This window comes from Schistocerca serialis, chromosome 5 (genome assembly GCF_023864345.2).
Source record: "Schistocerca serialis cubense isolate TAMUIC-IGC-003099 chromosome 5, iqSchSeri2.2, whole genome shotgun sequence".
NCBI classification, from domain to species: Eukaryota; Metazoa; Arthropoda; class Insecta; order Orthoptera; family Acrididae; genus Schistocerca; species Schistocerca serialis.
Genome location: NC_064642.1, coordinates 663,749,793 through 663,776,939, shown reverse-complemented (window position 1 = coordinate 663,776,939; position 27,147 = coordinate 663,749,793). Strand labels below are relative to the sequence as shown.

The following is a 27,147-nucleotide window of genomic DNA, read 5'->3' as shown; positions in this document are numbered from 1 at the left end:
AGGACATCTCAAACGATTCTCGATATATTTTCTGTGAACATCTTAACTAAACCACCATAGAAGTTTTATTTTGTGTGCTAGTTATAATACAGTGTCATTAGAAAGTAAAGATAACGTGTCAAACAGGACATACCTTCAGAATTTAATTTATGAAGTGTAATATTAAAAATATCCAGTACTAATACAGTAGCCAGGAATTAAATTTGAAGAGCCCAAAACGATGTAGATTTTTGTGAATAGTAATGTCTGGAAATATCATTCATAATCATAATCAAAATTGTAATATTTACTAAAATTATGTAGATTGCGACTTTCATAGTGTAAGAACAAGATCGGAGCAGTCTAAAACGTGATAAAAATCATGTGCGTGCAATTGTATCTATACAGAAAATGATAGCATGTAAAGAAGAAACAGAAATGCCACATTCAAGTTCTTCAAATAACATGTGAGTAAAAAAATAATGCCTCCTATTTTTCCCATCGTTAAACAAGATTTGTTTCATGAAAAATCTGAATTTGCCAAAGCTTAGCCTTCAATCCACAAGAGGAGCAACTTTCTGCGTCAAGGGATACCAGCACTGCAATCGCTCTCACAGTAGCCGACGTCGATTTTCGTCTTAGACAGCGTTCTGTGACAGAATTTTTGAATGCAGAAGAAAGACTGAAAAATGTGTAACGTGAAGCAGCAATGTATATCAGTAGTGTTACACGACGAGTTCGTCACTGTAACGAAGCTGATGGGCGAACTCCACTGGCTGACGAAAAGCGGAGGTGCACGTCGCTGAATGCATTCAACTTTCAACGAGAAGGTGACATCACTCCTGGTGACCACTGGGTGACTGTAGGTATTTTGTGTCAGATTACCTCCATCAGTAAAGGCAGTGTTATGACAATTATTGAGCAACTGGGATATTCAAAAGCTTTTGCACATTGAGTACCAAGAATTTTAACCGACGAGAATAAAGTGAAAAGGTAAACAGTTGCCTCCCACCCCTTGTTGCCGTCCCGTTGGAAGGGAGAGGAGTTTCTGGAAAACAAAGTGTGATTGGAGACGAAACACTGGTTTGAACCAGCACCAAGAGGCAGTCAGTGGTATGACATCACAGATATTCACCGAAGATGAAAAAGTTCGAAACTAAACGATTGGCAGGGAATGTTATGGATACGGTATTCTGGGGTGCAGAGTATGTGATTATGGTTGCTTTTTTGGAGCAGGGGCGCATTATAGATTCTTTCCAATAAGTCAGAACACTCAAACAGCTTAACACGTGTCTTCAGCTGGCTCGCCCAACAAAAACTTTGATGGATGAACTTCTTTTAAATGGCAGCGCAGGACCACACATCAATCGTCACACCATTGAAGACATTACAAAACTGGATGGGAGGTATAGCCTAATACTCCATACAGCGCTGACCTGGCATCATGAGACTAGCTTCTGTGCTGGCCACTAAAAGAAGATGGTCGTGGGATTCACTTCGAAGGTAAGGAGTTCGTGCAAACGTCCGTGCGTCAAAGTCTTGAGAAGCAGCAAATGGTCGGAGATTACGCTAAAAAGTCATTATTAATCGTCACTGTTGTTGTTTTCAACCAATGTAGTTGAACTTGAAATTCCTTGCACATAAAAAACGGAAAAATATATGAGATATTCCTTTCTGAGTGACCTTCGTATGCATATCATAAAATTTTTATCATGTAGAACGTCACAGTGTGGTAGAACGAATGGCCGCCAAAACCTAATAAATATAGGACGGACCACGTGCAGCTTCCGCCTCCATGACTTCTATCTCACCATTTACAACCATCCTATCCAGCTAACTAAGACACTAAAGTATCTTGGACTTACCCTCGACCGGCATATAACATGGAAATCTCATTTTCTAGCTAACCAGCAAATGCCCAAACAAGACTAAATTGGATATTGCACATCAGCGCTATCCTCCACACCTACAAAACCTTGATCCGATCCATCTCGTTCTAAACAAATACTGAACGCACAGCTGCTCCAACTAAGTTGTATCAGTTCTCCCAAACCGGAGACCATCAAGTACTCATCAAGCACTCTGACTTGCTTTCCATATCCACCCCAACCCCCTCCCCTACACCGATCCTTCTAATCCACCTAAGAATTCCCATCATCCATCAGACACGTCATTCCGCATTTTCTACAGTATCAGGAACTACATTTATATAGCCTAGTTGTTTCCCCTCTAATGACAGATGCCGGTAGGATTTACAGACACATCGCTACTTCAACCGACTCCCTCCCCCTGAAATGAAATCTGTCCCGATATTTATCCGTCTTATTAACTGTAGCTCTTACCCATTTATCCCATCCGCAACAGGGCTCTCTCTTTCCGGTCCATTGCTCCCCATCCCTTCTTCCCGTCATACCACAGGCCTGCTCACCTCCCAGATTACTACTGACTTGTGTTCCAAATATTTTATCCTCTTCTGTGGCAGCCGTTCCATCTTCAGCAATTGCAACGTACGTGTCCTCAGTTACTTGCTGGGTGTATTCTAGTCTCTGTCTTCGTACTATCCACCGGAGCACCTACGTATTACCTACCAAAAGCACCCCTATATTTTTCTGCCTACAGCCTTCAACTGTACAGAACACGCTTTCCTATCCGCAAATCGTTTTTCCCATTGCCGATTGTTCAACTTTTCAGTAAAGTGCGATACTGTTTTTTAGAACAACGTCACCAATGTCGCGACGTGATTCAAATGTATGTATTCTCGTTTTTTATCGTCTCGACCTTGGATTTATCTGCCAACACCGGGCAAGCGACCTAAAATGTATTGCCTGTACAGAAATATATATAGTTAATGTATGAGTGTAGATTGTAGACACATTGGCCCATTTTACGATGACAGGAGGGGAAACGCTTCGTGCCGATTTCCATGAACGTGTGTACACGTTTTGTTCGTTAATCCTCACTGATGGAATCTTCGATACATTTAGCCTGTGATGAAAGTGGAACGGTGTGGGAGAGAATCATGCTGGTTCGCGTAGACGGGTGTATGCGTTTTGGTTCGATAACTTCCACTAAGGGAATGTTCGATATTTGGGCCCTGTGGAATGGGGAACTGATCCGCGCTAGTCTTCGAGGACGCATGTATGTGTTTGAGTCGATTAACGCATCGATGATTATCAGACGTCTTAGGCCTTATTCTTTCTTTAACAGTGTAAACTCATTATCAGATTTTAACATTTTTGATTATTAGGGCTTTCGCTCTTTGGCGTTACGCAATCACCCTCATTTTAAATATTTGCTGTTACCTGTTGTATGGGAATTCTACTGAATAGCGTCATCTTGTCAATAAATTATTGTTGCTATTTTGGCTGATCACGTGACTGATGCAAAATTAAAATAACTTTAGCGAGCTTTTGTAAATTAAGGTGTTATGGAGGTAGTAAATAATAATTCCTACCACTCCTACTACTACCATTACGGTGTATTTTGTAAATATTTTGGCTACACGTATCTGTGATGGCGGTATTTATGTCGGAGCACTGTTTATGTTCTGTACAGAGCTGGTACCTGGTCTGAAGATGAAACTTAATAATTTCGAACTAAATGCTAGCAATATATCAGCTGAATCGAATGTACAGTAACAGCGTATTATGAAACAGAGTGGAATGCGCCTACGGCTTAATGCGCCTACGGTTCCATTCATGAATAAAAAAAAAATTCCACTAGTAGAGTTCTTTCCATTGTTACAGTTATCCATCCAAACAAAAACCAGTTGCTGCTTCTATGAAGGGTCATCACTCGAGAACGGCTCGACCGATTTGGCAGACTTTTTTTTTGGTTGTGTTCCTAATTGTCAACACAAGGTTTCCATGAAAGAAAATTTTTGTAAAATTCACCGGAAAGTCAGAAATCTGGATGATATTTTCGTATGGAGATCTCAATGAAAGAAGTATGACTATTGGTTTGACTGTTCTATTGTCATATGTTTCCACACAAAAAAAAGATCAGTTTGACAGTTCTGCTGCCGCATGTTTGCACCAGAACGACGGATTCCGCAAGGAATATTGATATTTTAAGGAACAGAATAGAACTGAGAGCGTTATTTCTGTGTGTTATCGGTGGCGATGGTATCTTTGGTGTGCTGCAAAAACTGAATTGATGTCAGTTTTGGTAATCTTGTGTTTTGCAGACGTTCAATTTACTTCAGCTCGTTGTTTATTTCTTTGAAAAAAAAAATGCCACCAGTGAGGCGTTGAAATATCGGTCGGAGTACGAATATTGCAGGTCAACTACCGATCATCGAGTCAACGAGATTGACGAAGGGTGTCGACAGGGTTGAGACAAATAGAGTAGTAATTGAGTAATAAAGACTTTGCGTTAAAGCAGATGACAGAAATAATATGCTAAGCTGTGCTGTGAAAATGAGCGGTTGTGCTTTCCATTTCACAGTCATTTTTAACAGAGAACCTGAAAGTTGTGCTTGTGGCTAATTTAGTAATTCTACCTTGTCGTAGAATAAAACCATGCGAAATACTGTCATTAAAGCTCCTATCCTCACAGATCCAGTAACTGGATAGGTCTCTCTCATACCCCTTGCACTACTCCATTTGTAAATACAATAAATGAGGTCTGAGAGATGGGGACGAGGAAACTTATAAACTACTGTATGTGTTTCCAGAGTAACACTTACCTGGTGGAACCACATGAAAGACACACGGGTCCAGCTGCTCTCCAATGGTGTTTTTTGCCGTGCAGAAGAAGGTGCCGTATTCCGTGTCCTTCGTAGGCTGGTGGTTTCGCCACGACACCCCACTCGCCCACTCTACATATGATATCATCTCCCCGCTGGGACCCCTCAGGTGCCATATGTAGGGCCCCGCATCCATCATCGATTGGCTGAACATCCAGTGGTAGCTGGTCGCTGGTGGGACGGCGTCCGCTGCGCAGTCCAACTCTACATCATCACCAAGGGCTACGGCGTAAACCATAGGATGCTGCAACCGGCAAACTGGTCTGTCTGTACGATAAGAGAGATGTCTCATGAGTTGGAACTCTCATAACTAACAGCATATCCCTAACGTACACCAGTAGCTGGTGTGTATCCTGTGTATGCTGCTCACCAAAACACTGAAAAATTTATGTTGTAGGACAAACGCAAGTTAATGCAAAAAGGAAACGAAAAGGGCGCAGGAGTGTCCGATTAAAAATTTGGGAGTGAATGAAATTCTGGGGTTCGTCAATCCTGTACGTATTTTGGGGTAATGCTAAGAAGTGATATTCAGTGGGACGAACGAGTACAATTACGAATGTGGACGGTGAATAGAAGACATAAATACACTCCTGGAAATTGAAATAAGAACACCGTGAATTCATTGTCCCAGGAAGGGGAAACTTTATTGACACATTCCTGGGGTCAGATACATCACATGATCACACTGACAGAACCACAGGCACATAGACACAGGCAACAGAGCATGCACAATGTCGGCACTAGTACAGTGTATATCCACCTTTCGCAGCAATGCAGGCTGCTATTCTCCCATGGAGACGATCGTAGAGATGCTGGATGTAGTCCTGTGGAACGGCTTGCCATGCCATTTCCACCTGGCGCCTCAGTTGGACCAGCGTTCGTGCTGAACGTGCAGACCGCGTGAGACGACGCTTCATCCAGTCCCAAACATGCTCAATGGGGGACAGATCCGGAGATCTTGCTGGCCAGGGTAGTTGACTTACACCTTCTAGAGCACGTTGGGTGGCACGGGATACATGCGGACGTGCATTGTCCTGTTGGAACAGCAAGTTCCCTTGCCGGTCTAGAAATGGTAGAACGATGGGTTCGATGACGGTTTGGATGTACCGTGCACTATTCAGTGTCCCCTCGACGATCACCAGTGGTGTACGGCCAGTGTAGGAGATCGCTCCCCACACCATGATGCCGGGTGTTGGCCCTGTGTGCCTCGGTCGTATGCAGTCCTGATTGTGGCGCTCACCTGCACGGCGCCAAACACGCATACGACCATCATTGGCACCAAGGCAGAAGCGACTCTCATCGCTGAAGACGACACGTCTCCATTCGTCCCTCCATTCACGCCTGTCGCGACACCACTGGAGGCGGGCTGCACGATGTTGGGGCTTGAGCGGAAGACGGCCTAACGGTGTGCGGGACCGTAGCCCAGCTTCATGGAGACGGTTGCGAATGGTCCTCGCCGATACCCCAGGAGCAACAGTGTCCCTAATTTGCTGGGAAGTGGCGGTGCGGTCCCCTACGGCACTGCGTAGGATCCTACGGTCTTGGCGTGCATCCGTGCGTCGCTGCGGTCCGGTCCCAGGTCGACGGGCACGTGCACCTTCCGCCGACCACTGGCGACAACATCGATGTACTGTGGAGACCTCACGCCCCACGTGTTGAGCAATTCGGCGGTACGTCCACCCGGCCTCCCGCATGCCCACTATACGCCCTCGCTCAAAGTCCGTCAACTGCACATACGGTTCACGTCCACGCTGTCGCGGCATGCTACCAGTGTTAAAGACTGCGATGGAGCTCCGTATGCCACGGCAAACTGGCTGACACTGACGGCGGCGGTGCACAAATGCTGCGCAGCTAGCGCCATTCGACGGCCAACACCGCGGTTCCTGGTGTGTCCGCTGTGCCGTGCGTGTGATCATTGCTTGTACAGCCCTCTCGCAGTGTCCGGAGCAAGTATGGTGGGTCTGACACACCGGTGTCAATGTGTTCTTTTTTCCATTTCCAGGAGTGTAGTTCTGGAAACTGCAGTGCACCTGTAAAGAAATGCCGTCCGGAGTGGCCGAGCGGTTCTGGGCGCTACAGTCTGGGACCGCGCGACCGCTACGGTCGCATGTTCGAATCTTGCCTCGGGCATGGATGTGTGTGATGTCCTTAGGTTAGTTAGGTTTAAGTGGTTCTAAGTTCTAGGGGACTGATGACCTCAGTAGCTAAGTCCCATAGTGCTCAGAGCCATTTGTAAAGAAATGGCGTTACAAGACGCTGGTGTGACCAATTACAGAATACTCTGTGTCCAGATCTTATGAAATATATGTGACAATGCACACTGAACGAATTCAGTGCGTGTGGCCAGCATTGTAACGGGTCGATGTCTTCCATAACAAACTGTAAGAGAAATTCTTAGGAACTTAAACGCAGAACTCTGGGAGAAAGGCAACAGGGTTTGCCTGAAACTATACCGAGTGGCTAAACATGAAAGAATTCTGAGTACGGTACAGTGCCTTATTGTAAGAAACTATCACTGATAAAATTTACATTTCCGCCTTAGTTACACAGGATTTCTTGAGGGAATAAGAAGCCCACTGTAGTCGTGGCTGAAACAATGATTTCTTCAGACAAAGTTTTCGGATATTTCAAAATTTGTGGTAAGTTTCTATGGGACCAAACGGCTGAGGTCATCGGTCCCTAGTCTTACACACTAATTAAAATAATTTTAACTTAGGTTAAGGACAACAAACACTCCCATGCCCGAAGGAGGACTCAACTTCCGACGGGGGGAGCTGCGCGGACCGTGACAAGACGCCTAAGATCGCGCGGCTACCCCGCGAGGCAAAACTATTTGGGCGTGTGACACGGTACCATATTTAGAAAACTTACATGTCAAGTGTCTCTGGCCGCAGTAGCCTCGGCAATTGCATGTTGCGTGACTTAAAAAAAAAAAAAAAAAAAAAAAAAAAAAAAAAAAAAAAAAAGGAAATTCATGTATGCGAAAAAACTCATGCCATCCTTTTCCTTCCACCACTGTACAGTAGTAGAAATCGGCATGAAGGCATGGAAATTTGCGGGAAAATTATAATTGTCAGTTTGAATAGATGTGCACTAAGTATACGCAGCAGAATGAAATCCAGTATACCGAAAAAATTCAGTCTATTAATACCGCATTTGATGTCAGTAGTACAATGTACGAGGGGGGACCCAAAAGAAACCGGATTGTTGACATAAAAAATTTATTGATGAACCTTTTTACAAAATTACTTCAGTCACCTTCAAAATACGCTCCATTACATGCGATTCACTTGTCAAGTCTCTTTTCCCACTGTTGGATGTTTGGAACTTTTCAAGTTTGATATTGTCCAGTGCCCTTTGCGAAGCTGTTTTTACTGCCTCCACATCGTCATAACGCTCCCCTTTTAGCGTTTTTTTCATTCTTGGAAATAGGAAAAAGTCGTACGGGGCTTAGTCCGGCGAATACGGAGCGTGGGGAACGACAGACCATCTCTGAGATGCCAAATAGTGGGTCGCTCGTAAGGCCGTGTGTGCTGGGGCGTTGTCGTGATGCAGAAACCAGCCACCTGATCGCCAAAGTTCCGGGCGCATCCTCCTCACATCCCCTCGCAAACGCCTTAAAACATCCATGTAAAAGTGCTGGTTAACAGTCTGGCCAGGGGGTACGAGCTCCCCATGCACAATTCCAAGAACATCAAAAAAGACACATTTGACCTCACTTGCCTTGCTTTTTTTTGGTCTGTGAGAGTTGGGAGTCCTCCACTGGCTTGACGCTTGCTTGGGTTTTGGGTCATACCCGTAACACCAACTCTCATCCCCTGTAATGACTTTGTTGAAGAACTTTGGATCACGTACAATCTGTGTTTTCAAGTCCTGACACACATTCATGCCGATGGTTTTTTGCTTCTGTGTGAGAAGGCGTGGAACAAATTTAGCAGCAACACGTCTCATGTGCAAATCCTCACTCAAAATCCGCTGACACGAGCTCCAACTGATACTTGTCTCTGTTGAAATTTGGTTGATCGTTTAGAGATTTCGCGATGTTGAAGGGCGTTCAGTACGAGCTTGGTCTTCAACACACATCTCACCACGTTTAAAGCGCCCAAACCACTCGAAAACCTGTGTGCGGCTCATAGCGTCCTCCTGGAAAGCTTCCTGAAGCATTTGGTGTGTCTCCGTTGCAGTTTTTTAAACAGGAAACAAAATTTCACACACTCTCTTTGTTCTTTTAAAGTTGCCATAACGACTTCTCAGAGGTAGCCCGCCAACAGTCAGAGAAACACAATACCACACTTGCACGTTCAGCTCTGCACTGACGCCGTCTGCACAGCTGTTTCACTAAAGTCTCTACTAACACCATCTAGCGTGAGAACCCTGCACTACGTCTACGGGTGGCAGCGCCCTCCGAATCCGGTTTCTTTTGGGTGCCCCTCGTGTAACAAAACATTCGAGTGGTAGAGGGAGGAACCCGGTATAAAGGCACTCGGCTCTGGGCGGTATTAGTGTGTGAGTACAATCCTTTACTACAGATAGAAAACAGACACCATTAGTGTCAGTGGGTGTTATGCACATAAACCACGACTGTGACAGTTCCACGCCTTCCCTTCTTTTTCCGTCTCCCTGTCCCCTCCCTTCCCCCTCTTCCCCCGGGCTTCCTCTCCCCCTTCCTCCCTCCCCCCTATCTCCCCTGCCCGTGGCATCTCTGCTCTCCCCTCTCGCTCTCCCACTCCCCTTCCTCCTCCTCCTCTCTTGGCAGGTCCCCGGACTCGCACACGTATAGTGAACATTCGCGCGCCGGAGATCGTCGCCTTCTGTGTCTCGTGTGTGTGACGTCGTATAGTGTTTTTGGTGTCCGCCGTCCCACTCCTACGTTCACTTGTGCCGTCGGACTCATTAGTGTTTTGTGCGCCGTGCCGACGTGTTTTCCGTGTTGTTATCGTCACATGTGAACGACTCCGTGTTTTTTATGTCTCTGTGACCTCTCTCTTTTGCCCGTCACTTTGTTCTTTGTCATTCACCGTGTTTTATACTCTTGTAAAACGCTATGGCTGAAGAGTGGCGTAGTGTGCCGCTGCCAGCCTACCTGAGTTGTACAGGTTTTAAAATAACAATAAAGTAAAAAAAAAAAAAAAAAAAAAAAAGTTCCACGCCGTACAAAAGTTCTCATGTGTTGAAAAAGCGAAAATCCACACATAGAAGGAAATGAGACTCCCTATCGTGAAATCGCCAGTACGTTGATCCTGGGGGGCAAGATGTGGACACAGCAGAAAATATGGGTAAGGCAGAAAATTATTTGAGACATAAAAAGGTTCCCTTTTGGTGAAGCAGTGACCACAAAGAGTTATTCTTCTCAACTTGCTGCAGATTTACTTTCGTCAGTAACTGCCAGACGTGGTAACAAATCTTGTCACATGACTAACATTTGCATTCAAGAAACGACTGCAGAAATTCATATTAACACCCAAACATTAACAGACTGGATTGGAGTCTGCTGAAAACCGTTTGTCGAGGACTTCAAAATGGAATAACGTGATCTTCACTGCTGAAAAGAAGTTTAATTTAGATGGGCAGGATGGATTTCAGTGATATGAGAACAGAGCAGCACTGGCCATGCGGTTCTAGCCGCTTCAGTCCGGAACCGAGAGACTGCTATGGTCACAGGTTCGAATCCTCCCTTGGGCATGGATGTGTGGGATGTCCTTAGTTAGTTAGGTTTAAGTAGTTCTGAGTTCTAGGGGACTAATGACTTCATATATTAAATCCCATAGTGCTCAGAGCCATTTGAACGAACCATTTGAACAGAGCAGCAGATAAGAATGAGGAGAATTTTTTTTGGTGGAAGTGTTGTGATTTAGCCAACCTTCTGCGCTAGAGATACATTGCTTGGCTGAACACTTGCGTGAACTTTAACATGTACACTGTACTAAGAATAGAACTGATTTGAATGTATGAAGACGCAGGGGACGGAAGTCTAATGTTTCAACAATGTAATGCTTCAGTGTGTGGTTCAGCTAGAACCAAAAAGCGAGTTAAAGGTAACGATGTCTTCTGTTGCCTGCACGAAGCCCGTATTAGAACTTCGTGCAGAAGTTTTGTGGAATTCTTGCAAGGCTTGTTTATCGCAATGGAAGGCAACTTAAGACCGCATTTGAGATGAAGAGTTCGATACGAGAGGAATGTGCGACAATTTTAGTGAAAGAACTACAACTCTAACAAAGCCGATGTTGAAGAGAATTCTTGAGGTCAATGGGAAGAACGGAGTGCTAACAATGCAATCACACAACAGCGCAGTGAGTGCCTTTATACCAATTTCCATTCAGGATAATCAAACGCCTTGTTTTGTTACTCGTGTTATGAATGGATGTTTGTAATTCCGTCACGATTGTTTTTGTCTTATATGAATTTAGTACTTTCATAGTAAATTAGATACATGTATGCTTCAGAGATTATGCAATTACTTCCGTGGAACCCTGTATTTTCATAATTCTATTAATCTCTCTCTCTCTCTCTGTCTCTCTCTCTCTTTCTCACTCTCTCTCTCTCTTTCTCACTCTCCCTCTTTCAAACACACACACACACACACACACACACAGCATTATACTTATACCAATCACCTACGGAAACAACTAAAAAAGTCGCCAATATTCATCTTGAGACTGAAACGTTTTGAAAATGGTTCTACTTTGAGCAAACATGGTTTTATTCCTATTCATCCATACTTGATTCGCCGATATTTCACCATTTTAAGCTGTTTTATTTTAGATTCTGTCGAATAATCGTAAAATTTGCGTGGTAGTGTACTATATTTCCAGGTTATGTGCTTAACACATTAATAAAATTTATACCTTCAGAGCATTAACTAGTATTTTTGTAGGGTCTGTAGTTCAGCTAATGTGTTTGAACAAATTGGCAACTATTAAAAATGTTCCTCAAGTACTTTACTTATAGTGAACGAAATTCCCCCGCATAAACTGAACTTTTAGAGTTACCAAATATATTTACCAGTACCCAGCAGGTCAACTATGTAGAATGGTGAGTGTAGGTTCGTAGGTTATGTTAGGTTGTAACCAAGCACATTTGGTGACACGTTAGACAAGTTTATTTTCAAGACAAACAACTATACCAGAACGTTAACGAATTGGAAACACAAACAGTTTAAAACTGACTTCATAAAAAATTTATGAATCGAACTAGAACCAAATTGGAGTAGATAGTTGTCAGTAATTCCCGCCAAATTTTAAAATTAGCGCTACTTGGATTGGCGATAAGATTAACTGGTAGCTGAAAGGACCTTTGAAGTATACTATATATACAGGGTGGACAGTCTGAAAAGCTTGTAAGGGTGTTGTAGGTTACGTTCTGCTGAGAAATAACTGTCAGAAAAAAATTCGATACGTTGCGCCGTTTCAAAGTTAATTAACATTGAAGCTACACAATCAGGCCGGTGCACGCGCAAACTCAGGCGGTCCGCCTGATACACTTAGTGTCAGTTGCCCTCAGTGTGTGGATGACAGCAGACGAGACTGTTCTACCTGGGGCTTTGGCTCGAACCTTACTACCGTCGCATGTTCAGTTTTTGGATCGGTCTCCGGCTCGAGTTTATGAATCCAAATTAAGCATACGTTGGCGACACTGTCTCTAGCGGGCCACTTCAATTTGCGCGCACAACGATGTGACTGGCTAAAGCAGAAAATGCGCAAAATACCTATTTTTTTATGAAGATATATTTCGCAGCTAAACCTGCCCTGCAACAGTCTTACAAGTTTGTCAGACTGTTTCTAAAGGCCCTATATATCCTACTGGAAATTTTCAACGCACTCAAGGACTGTGTTCAGTGGCACAAAGATAGGCAGTGATTGCAGCATTCATTTTAGAGAAACAACCATGACCCACCGGCGAGTATGTAGTCCTGTTGAACAATTTCATCTTTTGATCGATGTCGCAATGTGGGCCGGTGAGCATAGGGAGTGTCAGATGAAGTGTATGCTTTCGTAACTTACAAAATAATAGGCGACGGGAATATTTATTGAGCTAGGTCCACATAAGAAATGTTACACTTTCTGCACGGCTGTAGATATACTTTATTGAGTAATTTTCCAGATACAGTTTCTTTAAATAGAACATTAGCGTTTCTACTGTGTGCCTTATGTGTTTGAACTAGCAGTGTACAACTCAGTTTAAATCTCATTTCTGTCACGTTTACTCTGGGAGCTAGAAACCTAAAAACTTTTAGGATTGGAGGCAACGTACTGTACACAACACTTGCCTATGAGCAGATTGATGTTCTGGTGGTGGTATGTTGGTGTAGTAGAGGTGTTCAAATGTGTACCCAAGTTTCTGAATGGACTACGCAACGTACCTTCTAAACGAGCTGCGGACTAGATGTAATGTCGTCAGTGTCACGGAGCTACAATCTTCCTCGATGCACCCTTGGGGTTGTGCGTCCAGTGAAATAAACACGATTCCTTACGTATCTCCAAAGGTGTTAAATCGTGCGGGTCATTTCTGAGGACAACGGCACCGCAGTCCATCTTCTAAGTAATCTGTTTCTCAGTTCTTGTACAACATTAAGCGCAGAATGGGCTGGCTGACCGTCGTCCTGCATCCATATAAGCACTCCAATGTACACTACTAGCCATTAAAATTGCTACACCACGCAGATTACGTGCTACATACGCGAAATTTAACCGACAGGAACAAGATGCTGTGATATGCAAATGATCAGCTTTTCAGAGCATTCAAACAAGGTTGGCACCGGTGGCGACACCTACAACGTGCTGACATGAGGAAAGTTTTCAACAGATTTCTCATACACAAACAGCAGTTGACCGGCGTTGCCTGTTGAAACGTTGTTGTGATGTCTCTTGTAAGGAGGAGAATTGCGTACCATCACGTTTCCGACTTTGATAAAGGTCGGATTGTAGACTATCGCGATTGCGGTTTATCGTATCGCTACATTGCTGCTTGCTTTGGTCGAGATCCAGAATATGGAATTGGTGGGTTCAGGAGGCTAATACGAAACGCCGTACTCGATCCCAAAGGCCTCGTATCACTAGCAGTCGAGAGGACAGGCATCTTTTCCACATGGCTGTAACGGATCCTGCAGCCACGTCTCGATCCCTGACTCAAGAGATGGGGATGTTTGCAAGACAAGAACCATCTGCAGGAACAGTTCGACGACATTTGCAGCAGCATGGACTATCAGCTCAGAGACCATTGCTGCGGTTACCCCTGACGCTGCATCACAGATAGGAGTGCTAGCGATGGAGTACTCAACGAAGAACCTGGGTGCACGAATGGCAAAACGTCATTTTTTCGGATGAATCAGCTTCTGTTTACAGCATCATGATTGTCGCATCCATGATTGGCGACATCGCGGTGAACGCACATTGGAAGCGTGTATTCGTCATCGCCATACTGGCGTATCACCCGGCGTGGTGGTATGGGGTGCCATTGGTCACACTTCTCGGTCACCTCTTGTTCGCATTGACGGCACTTTGAACAGTGGACGTTACATTTCAGATGTGTTACGACCCGTGGGTCTACCCTCCATTCGATCTCTGTGAAACCCTACATTTCAGCAGGATAATGCACGACCTATGCTGCAGGTCCTTTACGGGCCTTTCTGGATACAGAAAATGTTCGACTGCTGCCCTGGCCAGCACATTCTCCAGATCTCTCACCAACTGAAAACTTCAGGTCAATGGTGGCCGAGCAACTGGCTCGTCACAATACGCCAGTCACTACTCTTGATGATCTGTGGTATCGTGTTGAAGCTGCATGTGCAGCTGTACATGCCATGCAAGCCCTGTTTGACTCAATGCCCAGACGTATAAAGGCCGTTATTACGGCCAGAGGTGGTTATTCTGGGTACTGATTTCTCAGGATCTATGCACCCAAACTGCGTGAAAACGTAATCGCATGTCAGTTCTAGTATAACATATTTGTCCAATGAATACCCGTTTATCATCTGCATTTCTTCTTGGTGTAGCAATTCTAATGGGCGGTAGTGTATACAAGGACATTTTCAAGTAGGGTACGTAATCTGTCGACGATAAAAGGTCGATACGTCTTACGTGATACTCTACCTGCACTTTATAGACTGTGAAGTAAGCTGATTTGTATACAGTCGGTTTAAATACATCAGCTACATGACAGAAAATGCCGGCATCGCCAGTCGGGGACATTAGAGCAGAGAGGGCTGTGAAGAACACGTCAGCCATTAGTAAGCTGACCGACGCCTCTCTAGGACGACAACGCGACAGCAGCGGCGAAGAGAACACAAGAGCTGCTAACGACTGGTCGCTGCTGCACAGTTGGAGACTAGCCCTGTTCCACAGAAGCGTCAAGACCATCGACCTGGATAGAAGCATCCAGTGTACTACTTCACCTGCACTGGAATCGTTATACTGGAGGACATTCATTATTTTGCATGTCACCCTTTGCTTGCGACACATCTGCATTTCTCAAAGTTAATTATAAAATTATTTATTTTCTCTAATAAAAACTCATTAATACGATTTGCTTGAACTGATGTCTAGAGATCCAAGAAGCAGGTTTCCTAGACACCCTATCTTGGACAACTAGATAGGATACAACAGAAGAAACTGATGCTATTTTTAAAAAACCGTATTTCGTTGCTGCAGCTCTCTTGGAAACAATTCAGTAAACGATGTTCATAGCCCCGAAGAAAATTTAATGTGTATTACGTGGATCTATATCTATAAATATATTTTTATTTATTATTATTTTGAGCTTTTCCTCATTACAGAGGCTTATCTCCAACATAATAATTTACTTGGAAATTACAATACAAACAATAAACGTTCTTAAACTAAATTCTCAAAATATTTCTCCAGGTGTTTCCATTTTGTGTGTCTTCTTCCTCTGCGCCCATTCTCCTCATTGTATGCTGTACATTTTGGAGCCAGGTGGTCATAGGTCGTCCTCTTCTTCTTCTCCCCTCCGGTTCCCACTCCAGTATCAATTTTGGTATTCTGGTTTTCTCCATTCGTCGTACATGCCCGTACCACTGTAATTTCTTTCTGTCCATTACGTCATATATTCTTTCTTTTCTTTCCATTCTCCTTATTACTTCGGTGTTCCTTATCTTTTCTTTCCTGGAGATTCTTGCCGATCTTCTCCAAAAGTCCATCTCTAGAGCTTGTAATTTTTTAATGTGCTTCATGTTAATTGTCCAGGTCTCCGTTCCATACAGAACCACACTCTCTAATATGGATTTGTATGTTAATTTCTTAGTTCTGCTCATTACATTCCTGCTCCATAAGACTGAGTTAAGCATCCCAATGACCCTCCGTCCGCTACTAATTCTTTTATTGATTTCTGACTCTGATTTTCCCTCGATTTCTAAAATGGATCCCAAATAACAGAAAGTGTTTATCTTTTTGATTTTCTTTCCTTCAATGTATAGCTCATCTGAATCATTAGTCAAGTATTCTGCTTTTTGGTAATTAATCTTCAAACCCCAAGTTTTGTATGCTGCTGCTAGTTGATTGCACATATAGTTAGCATCATCCCCATCTTGTGCTACGACTACTTGATCATCAGCAAATAATAAATGATGTAGGTAAACTCCATCTCTTATTTCTAATCCCATACCATTACATTTACGAGACCATGTTCTAAGGCTAATATCTATATAGATTTTAAATAATGATGGTGACATGGGACAGCCCTGTAAAAGGCCTTTGCTTGTTCTAAATTTCTGTGAAAGTTTATTACCGACTTTCACTTGGCAAATGTTATCTTTATACATCTGTTGTATTATTTTAATCAAGGAAGGGTTTATGTTTGCCATATGTAGTGCTCTCCAAAGTAATTTTCTTGGAACAGTATCATTCGCTTTTTCTAGATCTATGAAAATTAATCCTATATTTTTTGATTTTTCCCTATGTTTCTAATGTGAAAATATGGTCTACACATGATCTCCCAGCCGTGATTCCACATTGTTCTTCTTGGGGTCTAAAATTTTTTTCCAGTTTGTTTTTAATTACTTTCGCAAAAATTCTCATTAATGTGTTTGTAACACAAATTCCTCGATAGTTTGAACAAATTTTGAGATCTCCTTTCTTAAATATTGTATTAATGTAACCTAGCTCCATCTCGTTGGGTATTGAATCTCCATGTATCATTTTGTTGAAGAGCTGTGTTATCAGTTTCACAATTTTGTCACCACCATATTTCAGACACTCCAGATTGATATTGTCTGGTCCCGGTGATTTACCATTCTTTCCTGTATCAACGCCTGAAGTACTGCACTTTCTAAAATCTGGAACTCATCATCTTCATGTCCTTTATCTTCCCCTGTTCCTTCTTCTAGATATTCTTCTCTGTCCTCATTTAATAATTTCTGTAAATACTCTTCCCATTCCTTTTGTGTTATCAGTTGGAGATTAGTTTTGCTTTTTGTATCCTGTTGAAGCCCTTTCAATACTGACCACGCTTCTTTTGCTCTCCCAAATCCTAATTTGCTATTCACCTTGGCACATGTTCTTTCCCATGCTTCATTTTTTGCCATTCTTATTTTTTTCATCACTTCATTCTTCTTTTCCTTGTATATTGATCTTGTTTCTTCTGATTTATCATTCAACCACTGAAGGAACGCATTTCGTTTTTCTCTAACGAGGACCTCTAGTTCCTCTGACCACCACTCTGCTTCACGGTTGTGTTTGCTATCTTTTTTACCCAACACCTCTGTTGCTATGATTTTCACATTAGCTTTTATATAGTCATATGTTTCCTCTGTACTTCCTTCAAATGATTCAACCAGTTTCCTTTCCATCCTGGCCGCAAAGAGTGTTCTGATACTTTCGTCTTGTAGGCTGTCAATATTAAAAGGTAAATTTTCATCTTTCTCTGTATGGTTCGTTTTATTTATGTTACTTGTATCACTCCTTGCATTCTTCCATGGCCAGAAAGACTTCATTTTAACTAGATAGTGGTCTGATCCACACCGGGCTCCTCTATAAGATCTGACGTCTACTGCTTTGAAACTACTTATTTGCCTAATAATAATATAATCTATTACAGAAAGAAATTCTTTGGTGTTCTGTTGCCAAGTATATTTATGAATGTCCTTATGTTTGAAAAATGTGTTGGTAATTTTTAGATCAAATTGTTCACAAACTGCAGTCAATCGTTCCCCATTGTCATTATATCTGTCACCAATTATTTTGTAAGTTACTGAGGCTTAGGCTCCACCTGAACATACTTTGTGTGTATCGATGGATTACTACTGCATCTGTTGGGTATAATGTATCGATGGTGTTCCGCTGCTTTCTTCAGTGGTCTGTACAACGTTCTCACACTCTCAAGCTCTTGAACTCCACTTAGTTAAAACGCATGTCAAGACGACGCGTTGTGCGAGCAGCGATGGCCGACCGAACAGCATCCAGGGAGATATCCGGGCACGTCTTGTACCTACTGCGTCACCAAAAGTCATTTGGAACCGTCTGCTGGCACTAGAAGTAGGACTACCTGTACTTCTGTCCACGCTACCACTGACATCATGACACCACCAAACACGCTACTCTGAAGCCGTGAAAGGCTCGACTGGAGAGTGTGTAATGACATTGCTTTCCCCGAAAGTCGATAATATTTTTTTTCTTTTGTGCATTTCCTTGTCATGGTACGTATGTATCATTTATTTCAACTATCCTTTATTTGTTAATACGTCACATTGTTTCTTCATTAATTTTGCTACCGTTTTGTATTTTATATCGTACGAATATGAATGTTCTGGTTTTATATGCTTTGCAAATCCTTGGTTAGGCTAGGAGAAGTACTGTGTCAGAGAGAGAGAGCGAACGACTATCGATAGAGAGCGTGCGAGTTGTTGTTGTACATGGCCGTTTCGCGGGTGGAAAAATGTGGAAAAGTTCGGCGTGAAAGACGGTGATACGCGGAGGAACAATGAATTACAGTGCGTCCGCTGTGTTAATAGGAGGTCGTGCAATATTAAGTGAACAGTAAAACCTGAAAAGTGTATCGAGTGTTTGTGGTGACGATTTTACAAACTGTGTGAACTTGTGACAATTAGCCATGAATCAGACACCATTGAAGAAGCTTCCTGGCAGATTAAAACTGTGTGCCCGACCGAGACTCGAACTCGGGACCTTTGCCTTTCGCGGGCAAGTGCTCTACCAACTGAGCTACCGAAGCACGACTCACGCCCGGTACTCACAGCTTTACTTCTGCGAGTACCTCGTCTCCTACCTTCCAAACTTTACAGAAGCTCTCCTGCGCACACTCCACTGCAGACTGAAAACCTCATTCTGGAACCATTGAAGACACTAACTGTTAGAATTGCGTGAAAGTAGAACAAATAAAAAATGTTAAGTAAAAGAACAGTGCTGTGATTCGATCAAGAAATGTTTATTGTCTCGTCCAAACTGTCTTAAAAACCACGAAGTAAATTGAACTGATGTTTAACTGACTATTATAGTGATAAACACATGTGACTGTTTTCCTGTGGTAACACGTTGAAAGAACTGTGCGAAGTATTGGCATTAACTGGATATATATTGCAAATACTAAAGACATTGCACCGCATGATTAATAAACTTTTAATTATAAAACGTCGCGCGCGTAACGACAACGCACACACTGGAACTATTATTATCGCGCCGGTGCTGCCAGCTACAACGGAATATTAATGAAACAGGAGGATCCATCATTATCTTCACGCCACGAACCAGGATTTACTTCACACATCGTCCGCGCGGACCACCGCTGACGTCATCGCACTGCCTGCAGCGACAGTTAAGACATTAAAAGAAAATTACGCTCTCTCTCATTCCAAAATTAAAGAAAATTGCAGTTCAATTATCTTTTTTAAAAATACTGTCACAATATCTCAAATTTGTTTAGTTCCAATAATTATTCTTTCCATTATTTCGTCTTGTTGACAGTGTTGAAAACCCGCCAAATTAAAGTTCAATTAATAACTTTCTTTCAAAATTCTTTTCAGACATTTTGCTACTCATTATAATTTTATTTCAATATTTATTTGTAACTTCTTTTGGAGGAAGTACATATTTTATTTTTTGTATAATAAAATTAGCTACAATAAAATTACGTATATTACCAGTCGATGCTGTTCGCTATTACTGCTTGAAAACTACACCTATTTTCTCATTGGCTGTCAACTTCAAAACAAAATTACGTATTTCGCGAGCATCGAGCAGATGCGCGATGTCTATGTAGGCCCCTACAATAATTTGTTTTTACTTTTGCAGTATTACTGGAATTATATTGACCTTAATTGTTCATTTGGCCCCCGTTAAAGTGATTTATCGCAATTCTTTATAATAATTGTACGGAATTACCTAACTTATTTTTTATTGCGTAGACATTGTCATACCATATGTAGATTAAAATTGACGTCTTCTTGGTCTCACATAAGATTCTGCACGTTCTGACAAGGACTATGCCAATTTTTTTTTCGTCCATGACAAACAGGGGTAATCAGATTCCTTGTATAGGTCATGTTTTATTATTTAAAAGAGTTTTTTTTTAGAAGTAGAGGACCAGTTTCTTTACAAGTGTGATGACGTTCCGTTATCTTCAGTGATTATAGTAGGTCCTAACTGCATCCGAGTGGTGGACGTACACGTGTACGGTGAAGACGTGCTGTGTGGCCTGCCTCACATGTCTCTCACCAGCCATCAAGCTGTTGAGGAAGGGGGAGCTATCACTAGTTGCAACTCGTGGTGACATAGTATTTCAGCAAGGTGAAGTAACCAGTGACCGGTAAGTTTCTTAGGTCGTTGTTCCCATGATACTACCACTTCATATACAGGGCGGTGATGTCTTTATGCACGTTCATATGCGGCTGAAGCGACATAACGTACTTTTCGTGATGCCTAACGATTACCTTGGCCAGCAAAACAACGAAATCTGTCGCCAACTAAGCTCGTATGCTGAACAGGGTACTTACACGTTCTCCAGAGCCTACAAGAACTAGTGAAATTCGTAACAGAAGGTGGCTGACGCCTAGGATAATCTGTCGTTGGATGCCATTTGGTAGTTTCATGATCGTTTGCTTGCAGGAACACACGCTTGTGTTTCTGCCTGAGAAAGGTACTCACTATGTTGATCCGACTGCATAGGCACTCTTTATTGTGATCCGTGTCTTTCATTAGTGTTGACTTTTTAATCATAAACTGCTACACTGGTTGACTACCTGCGATACAATAAAATGGCTTTGTCCTTGAGAGTGTTGTAATTTTTCCTGGCAGTATATATTCAGGGTGAGTCACGAGGTTTTCCTCCGGTTGCTGGAGGCTACTGCTTACGTTATTTGGAACAAAATATGTAAATACGGTAATGTTATCAGATCCATAATTAAGAAGCTTCAGCAGTGTTCCGAGACATGCCACGGTGTATGGAGCGCTACACTTGTGTTCACAGGACACACGATCAGTCTTAGGTAGACAACTGCAGCGAGTGGTACGTTTGCAGAACAACCACGTTGTTGATACTGCAGTCACTGTTTACTGTTATTGTCTCCTGTGTTCAGTACACTTTGCGATGCCGTACAAGTTTTCGTCGCAAGAGTATCGAGAGGTGGTGTACATGTTGAGCTTATGTGATGGTAATGCGAAAGCTGCTGTTACCGAATATCACTGTCGGTATCCTGATCGTAGCATTCCGAGTGCCAAAACATTTAGTGGAACATATCAAACATTGCTAGGAACTGGTACTCTTCCCAGTATTCGTATTCCCTCCGGTGGACATCGTGACGTTCAAGAAGAGGAAAACATTCTTAATTCAGTACAGCGCAGTCCTCGTTCAAGTACAAGACGCCTAGCTACCCGACTGAACGTTTCACGATCTAAGGTATGTTGGATTCTTCATGAGAATGGACTGTATCCTATCCATGTACAGAAAGTTCATCATTTAGAGCCACATGATTGTACCAACGGTTTGCACTTTTGTAACTGGTTAAATGGAAAGCGGCATCTCTATTGCTTCATAACGTACTGTGATGAGGCAACCTTTACAAGGGATGGCATCAACAACATGCCTAACATGCATGCCTGGGCAGACAAACATCCCCATGCCACGGTAGTATCTCAATTTCAATGCAGATCCAGTGTCAATGTCTGGTATGGTATTGTGAGTGACCACTTACTGGGGCCGTTTCTTCTGCCGGGATATTTAAATGGTCAGATGTAACTTTTTACGATAAGACCTACCGCAGCTTCTTGAAGATATTTCTCTGGAAACAAGACACCACACGTACGTCCAACATGACGGAGCAGCTACACACATCCACCATTTGGTAACAGCTTATTTTAATCGGCAATTCCAACATCGATGGACAGGTCGCGGGGGCCCTATCAACTGGCCTGCCAGATCCCCAGATTTAACACTCCTAGATTACTGCATCTGGGGGTGGATGAAAGACATCGTGTACGAAGTTAAGGTGTAAACACGAGAAAAACTGATACAAAGGATTTTCGATGCCGCGACGTCAATAAGGAACGAGTTTGTGAAATTAGGAAATGCTGCTCGCGCGGTTCTAACCTGTGCGAATCTTTGTCTTCAAATGCAAATTTTCAACGCATGCTTTAAATCCACAACCATGCATGCATTAGACGGAGGGGATCCGATAGCCGATTAGTTCCAGCCATTCCACCAGGAAGAAGGTACACGGGTCCTGTTGTCTGCAGTTCAACCATGCCTAGAAGCGGTTCGATCGCGTCCGCATTGTTAGTTTGTGCCAGGAAGAGCTCTAAACAAGGGAAGAATCCTTGCGTCTCGGAGTGAACTAAGTGATGTTGTTCTGACATGGAGGAAATACAGAGAGGAATATCGATGACATTCCTCGCTCAGGTCGCGCAAGGGCTACTACTGCAGTGGATGACTGCTACCTACGGATTGTGTCTCGGCAGAACACTGACAGCAACGCCACCATGTTCAATAATGCTTTTCGTGCAGCCACAGGACGTCATGTTCCGACCCAAACTGTATGCAATAGGCCGCATGATGCGCAACTTCACTCTCGAACTTGTGGATAGCATGCCACGACGAATGCAGGCATGCATCAACGCACGAGGACTTGCTACAGGGTTTTAGAGGTACCGGTGTGTACAGCAATCTGGACCACTACCTCTGAAGGTCTCGCTGTATGGTAGCACAACATGCAATGTGTGGTTTTCATGAGGAATAAAAAGGGCGGAAATTATGTTTATGTTGATCTGTACAGGTTCCGGATCTCTCGGAATCGAGGTGATGTAAAACTTTTTTTGATGTGTGCATACCGTGGCTTGAGCCACAGTAGATGGGAAACAATTTACCGTATGGTTACCCCGATATATAGGACTGCTTTTCGGACTGTGTACAGCACGTTTTTCGTTGTTAGTAGTGTTAGTGTAATGACTTGCCGTTAGGAGCAAGTGCGACGTAGGATTGAAACACAAGCGTCAGTGTGCATTACAAGTGCAGACAGACAACAAGGATCGGGAGAAGCTGAGCATGGTTTTACTGTAAAGCTGTTTTATCAAAATAACACCACTAGTGCTGCTATCGACGAATGCCGACGGATTAACGGAACATGGAGTGATCGTCTTTCCACACCGGAGATGAAGAAAGGTATACGGAAGAACGAACTGACTATTTGGTGATTGCTCCTAAGAGAAACCGGCCGCCATCTGCGCTACAAGTTGTAGAAGCCGATACAGTTTCCATGCCTGAGAATGCTGAATGCACTGTGCGATCTTAAAGCAGAGCATGATCAGTGTTACGACAGTTGAATTTTCCATGGTTCACCACTCTGAAAGTGCTGTGAACAAAAGTGAAATGCGGTTTTCGGCTGTCGTGGATGCAGAGGGTCGTCGCATTGAGTAACGTTTGCAACCTGGAACGTATAATAACAAGCAATCAACAAAACGTTATTCTCTCCCGAATGTGCTTATGAATGTTTCCACAATGTTTCCTTGCCCTGCGACGACTCGGTTTTCACGGATGCCTTCTCAAGTAGCGAAGGTTTGAAGGGTCGAAAGCGCTGTTCGGGCGAGGAACCACTGGTATGGACTTCGCACGCCCTTCCACAAGGAGACCCAAACCACGGTCCATTCGTCTACAACATCGTGGTTGGTTTCTCTGCCAAAGCAAGAGCACAGTCCACCGCCAAACTACTGCTGTTCAGGCCACAAACACTCTCTCTCCCCACAGCCAGCGCACCGCTGTCCACTCCTCAAAAGCCGGTCGAAGTGGCCGAGCGGTTGTAGGCGCTTCAGACTGGAACCGCGCGACCGCTGCGGTCGCAGTTTCGAATCCTACCTTGGGCATGGATGTGTGTGATGTCCTTAGGTTAGTTAGGTTTAAGTAGTTCTAAGCTGTAGGGGACTGATGACTTAAGATGTTAAGTCCCATTTTGAACCACTCCTCAAAAAACAGCCAGAACTCCTTCCCAGTTCGGAAGTGCTATTTCATGGAAAAAGCAGCACAGCGAGTGGTTAAAATCGGTGGACCGCGACAGATACTGAGCGTGCCGAACAGCGACTCATCTGCTAATGTGGTAGTACGTTACTGCACCTACTTAAGTGTCACACTTCGCAAACAAATATATCATTCTAGCGTACAGACGTTGGTTGGCATTTAACAAAGCACTGGTGACAGCAGAAAATAACGTATAAAATAAAGGCAGTAAGATATGCACTTGCAGTGTGGTAAAGTGCCAGACTACAAATCCGAAAGTACGTAGATCGGTCCTCATTCCCTTCCAGGACTTTAAACTGTCAGTTATCACTTTTTTCATTTCTGGAAGTTATGGCTACTATGGAAACTACCGAACTGCTTCGTGATTCTGGGTCGACGTTAAACTGTAATCCACCTTACAGTAGGCTGGTCGGAGGAATCAAATGGCTTACCACCTCCAACAGAAGTGGGGCTTAGCAAAGTGCCGTGCTAGCAGCTTTTCTATTAAGATAATACAACATTAACAGTCACGAATATTTTCATTTTCAGTCCTAATATTCTTTTTTGGAATGTGAAATTGTGGCACAATCAAATTGACATCAGTACTGTTAGAGTGATGACATCAAGAATGTAAAGGGTATTCCACTGAGAGGTGGAAAGAGTACATCGAAGGCCTCTATGAGGGTAGAGACTTGTCTATGACGTGATAGAAGAAGAAGCGTTAGTCAATGTAGATGATAAAGGGGATCCAGTATTAGAAACAGGATTTAGAAAAGCTTTGGAAGACTTAAGATGGAATAAGATAATAGGGATAGATATCATCCCATCAGAATGTCTAAAAAATATTGCAGGAGGCAGCAGCAAAACGACTATTCATATAGGTCTGTAGAATGTATGAGTCTGGCGATATACCATTTGCGAATACATAGAAAGAAGGATCCTTTATTGTATGATTATATGATAGCGGAACAAACACTGGTAGCAGTTACTTCTGTAAAATATCTGGGAGTATGCGTGCGGAACGATTTGAAGTGGAATGATCATATAAAATTAATTGTTGGTAAGGCGGGTACTAGGTTGACATTCATTGGGAGAGTGCTTAGAAAATGTAGTCCATCAACAAAGGAGGTGGCTTACGAAACACTCGTTCGACCTATACTTGAGTATTGCTCATCAGTGTGGGATCCGTACCAGATCGGTCTGACGGAGGAGATAGAGAAGATCCAAAGAAGAGCGGCGCGTTTCGTCACAGGGTTATTTGGTAACCGTGATAGCGTTACGGAGATGTTTAATAAACTCAAGTGGCAGACTCTGCAACAGAGGCGCTCTGCATCGCGGTGTAGCTTGCTCGCCAGGTTTCGAGAGGGTGCGTTTCTGGATGAGGTATCGAATATATTGCTTCCCCCTACTTATACCTCCCGAGGAGATCACGAATGTAAAATTAGAGAGATTAGAGCGCGCACGGAGGCTTTCAGACAGTCGTTCTTCCCGCGAACCATACGCGACTGGAATAGGAAAGGGAGGTAATGACAGTGGCACGTAAAGTGCCCTCCGCCACACACCGTTGGGTGGCTTGCGGAGTATCAATGTAGATGTAGATGTAGATGTAGACTTTCGGAAAAACGTCACCACACAATTCCCAAGATTGTAAAGAGCAGGTAAGTGCGAGGAGAATTATCGCACCATCAGCTCAGACATCCGAGTTGCTAACAAGAATAAAATACAGAAGAATGGAAAAGAAATTTGAAGATTTGTTAGATAACGATGAGTTTGGCTTTAGGAAAATTAAACGCACCAGAGAGGCAATTCTAACGTTTCGGTTGATAAGGGAAGCAAGATTAAAGGAAAATGACAAGTTTATAGGATCTGTCGAACCTGAAAAAGCATTCGACAGTGCGACAGTGTCAAATGATACAAGATGATCGAAATTCTAAGAAAAAGGAAATACGGGTAATATACAATATGTACAAGAACCAAAAGGGAACAATAAGCCTGGAAGACCAAGAACGAAGTACTCGTATTAGAAAGGGTGTGAGACGGGGATGCAGCCTTCCTTCCCTAGTGTTCAATCTATGACTCTAAGAAGCAATGACAGAAAATAATGAAAGATTCAAGAGTGGAATTACAATTCAAGGTAAAAGTATATCAGTTTTAAAGTTCGCTGGTAACACTTCTATCCCCAGTAAAAGTGAAGAAGGATTACAGAACGCGTTGAATGGAATGAACAATCTAATAAGTACAGAGTAAATCGAAGAAAGTCGATTATAATTATAATCAGCAGACATGAGACCAGCGAGAAACTTAATATCATGATTGTTGATCACCACGTAGACTTGGTTAAGGAGTTCTGCTACCAAGGCAGCAAAATAACACTTGGCAGACGGAGCAGGGAGGATGTAAAAAGCAGAGCAGCACTGCAAAAAGGCCATTCCTGGCCAAGAGAAGTCCGCCAGTAACAAATAAAGGCCTTAATTTGATGAAAAATTTGTTGGAAACGTTCCTTTGGAGCGCAGCACTGTAGGGTAGTGAAACATGGACCGTGGAAAAGCCGAAAGAGAAGAGAATATGATCATCTGACATATGGTTTTACAGAAAAATGTTGAAAAGTAGGTGGACTGATAAGGTAAGGAATAAGGAGGTTCTCCATAGAGCCGGACAAGAAAGCAATATATGGAAACTGAAAAAAAGAAGGAAGAGGATGACAGGACATACGGTAAGAGATCAGGGAATAACTTCCATGGTACTAGAGGGAGCTGTAGAGGGTAAAAACTGCTGGGGTAGGCACCGATTGGAATAAATGCGGCAAGTAATTGAGGACATATGTTTCAAGTGCTACTCTGATATGGAAAGGTTGGCACAGGAGAGGAATACGTGGAGCATTCATCAAAACAGTTGGGAGACTTACGAAAAAGAACAGCAGGTCAGAGAAACAGGCTCAATCACACAAAAGCAATAAAACAATAATGTCTTAAGAC

General features: G+C 43.1%; 1 protein-coding gene across 1 annotated transcript in view; it reads right to left on the bottom strand.

Annotated features, from left to right (window-relative positions):
- Positions 1-27,147, bottom strand: part of LOC126481503 (nephrin-like) — a 123,043-nt gene that overhangs the window by 30,200 nt on the left and 65,696 nt on the right. Inside the window, exon 7 of the mRNA XM_050105297.1 lies at positions 4,667-4,993. Within this exon, the coding sequence (XP_049961254.1) occupies positions 4,667-4,993 (327 nt within the window). The remainder of the gene's footprint in view (positions 1-4,666; positions 4,994-27,147) is intronic.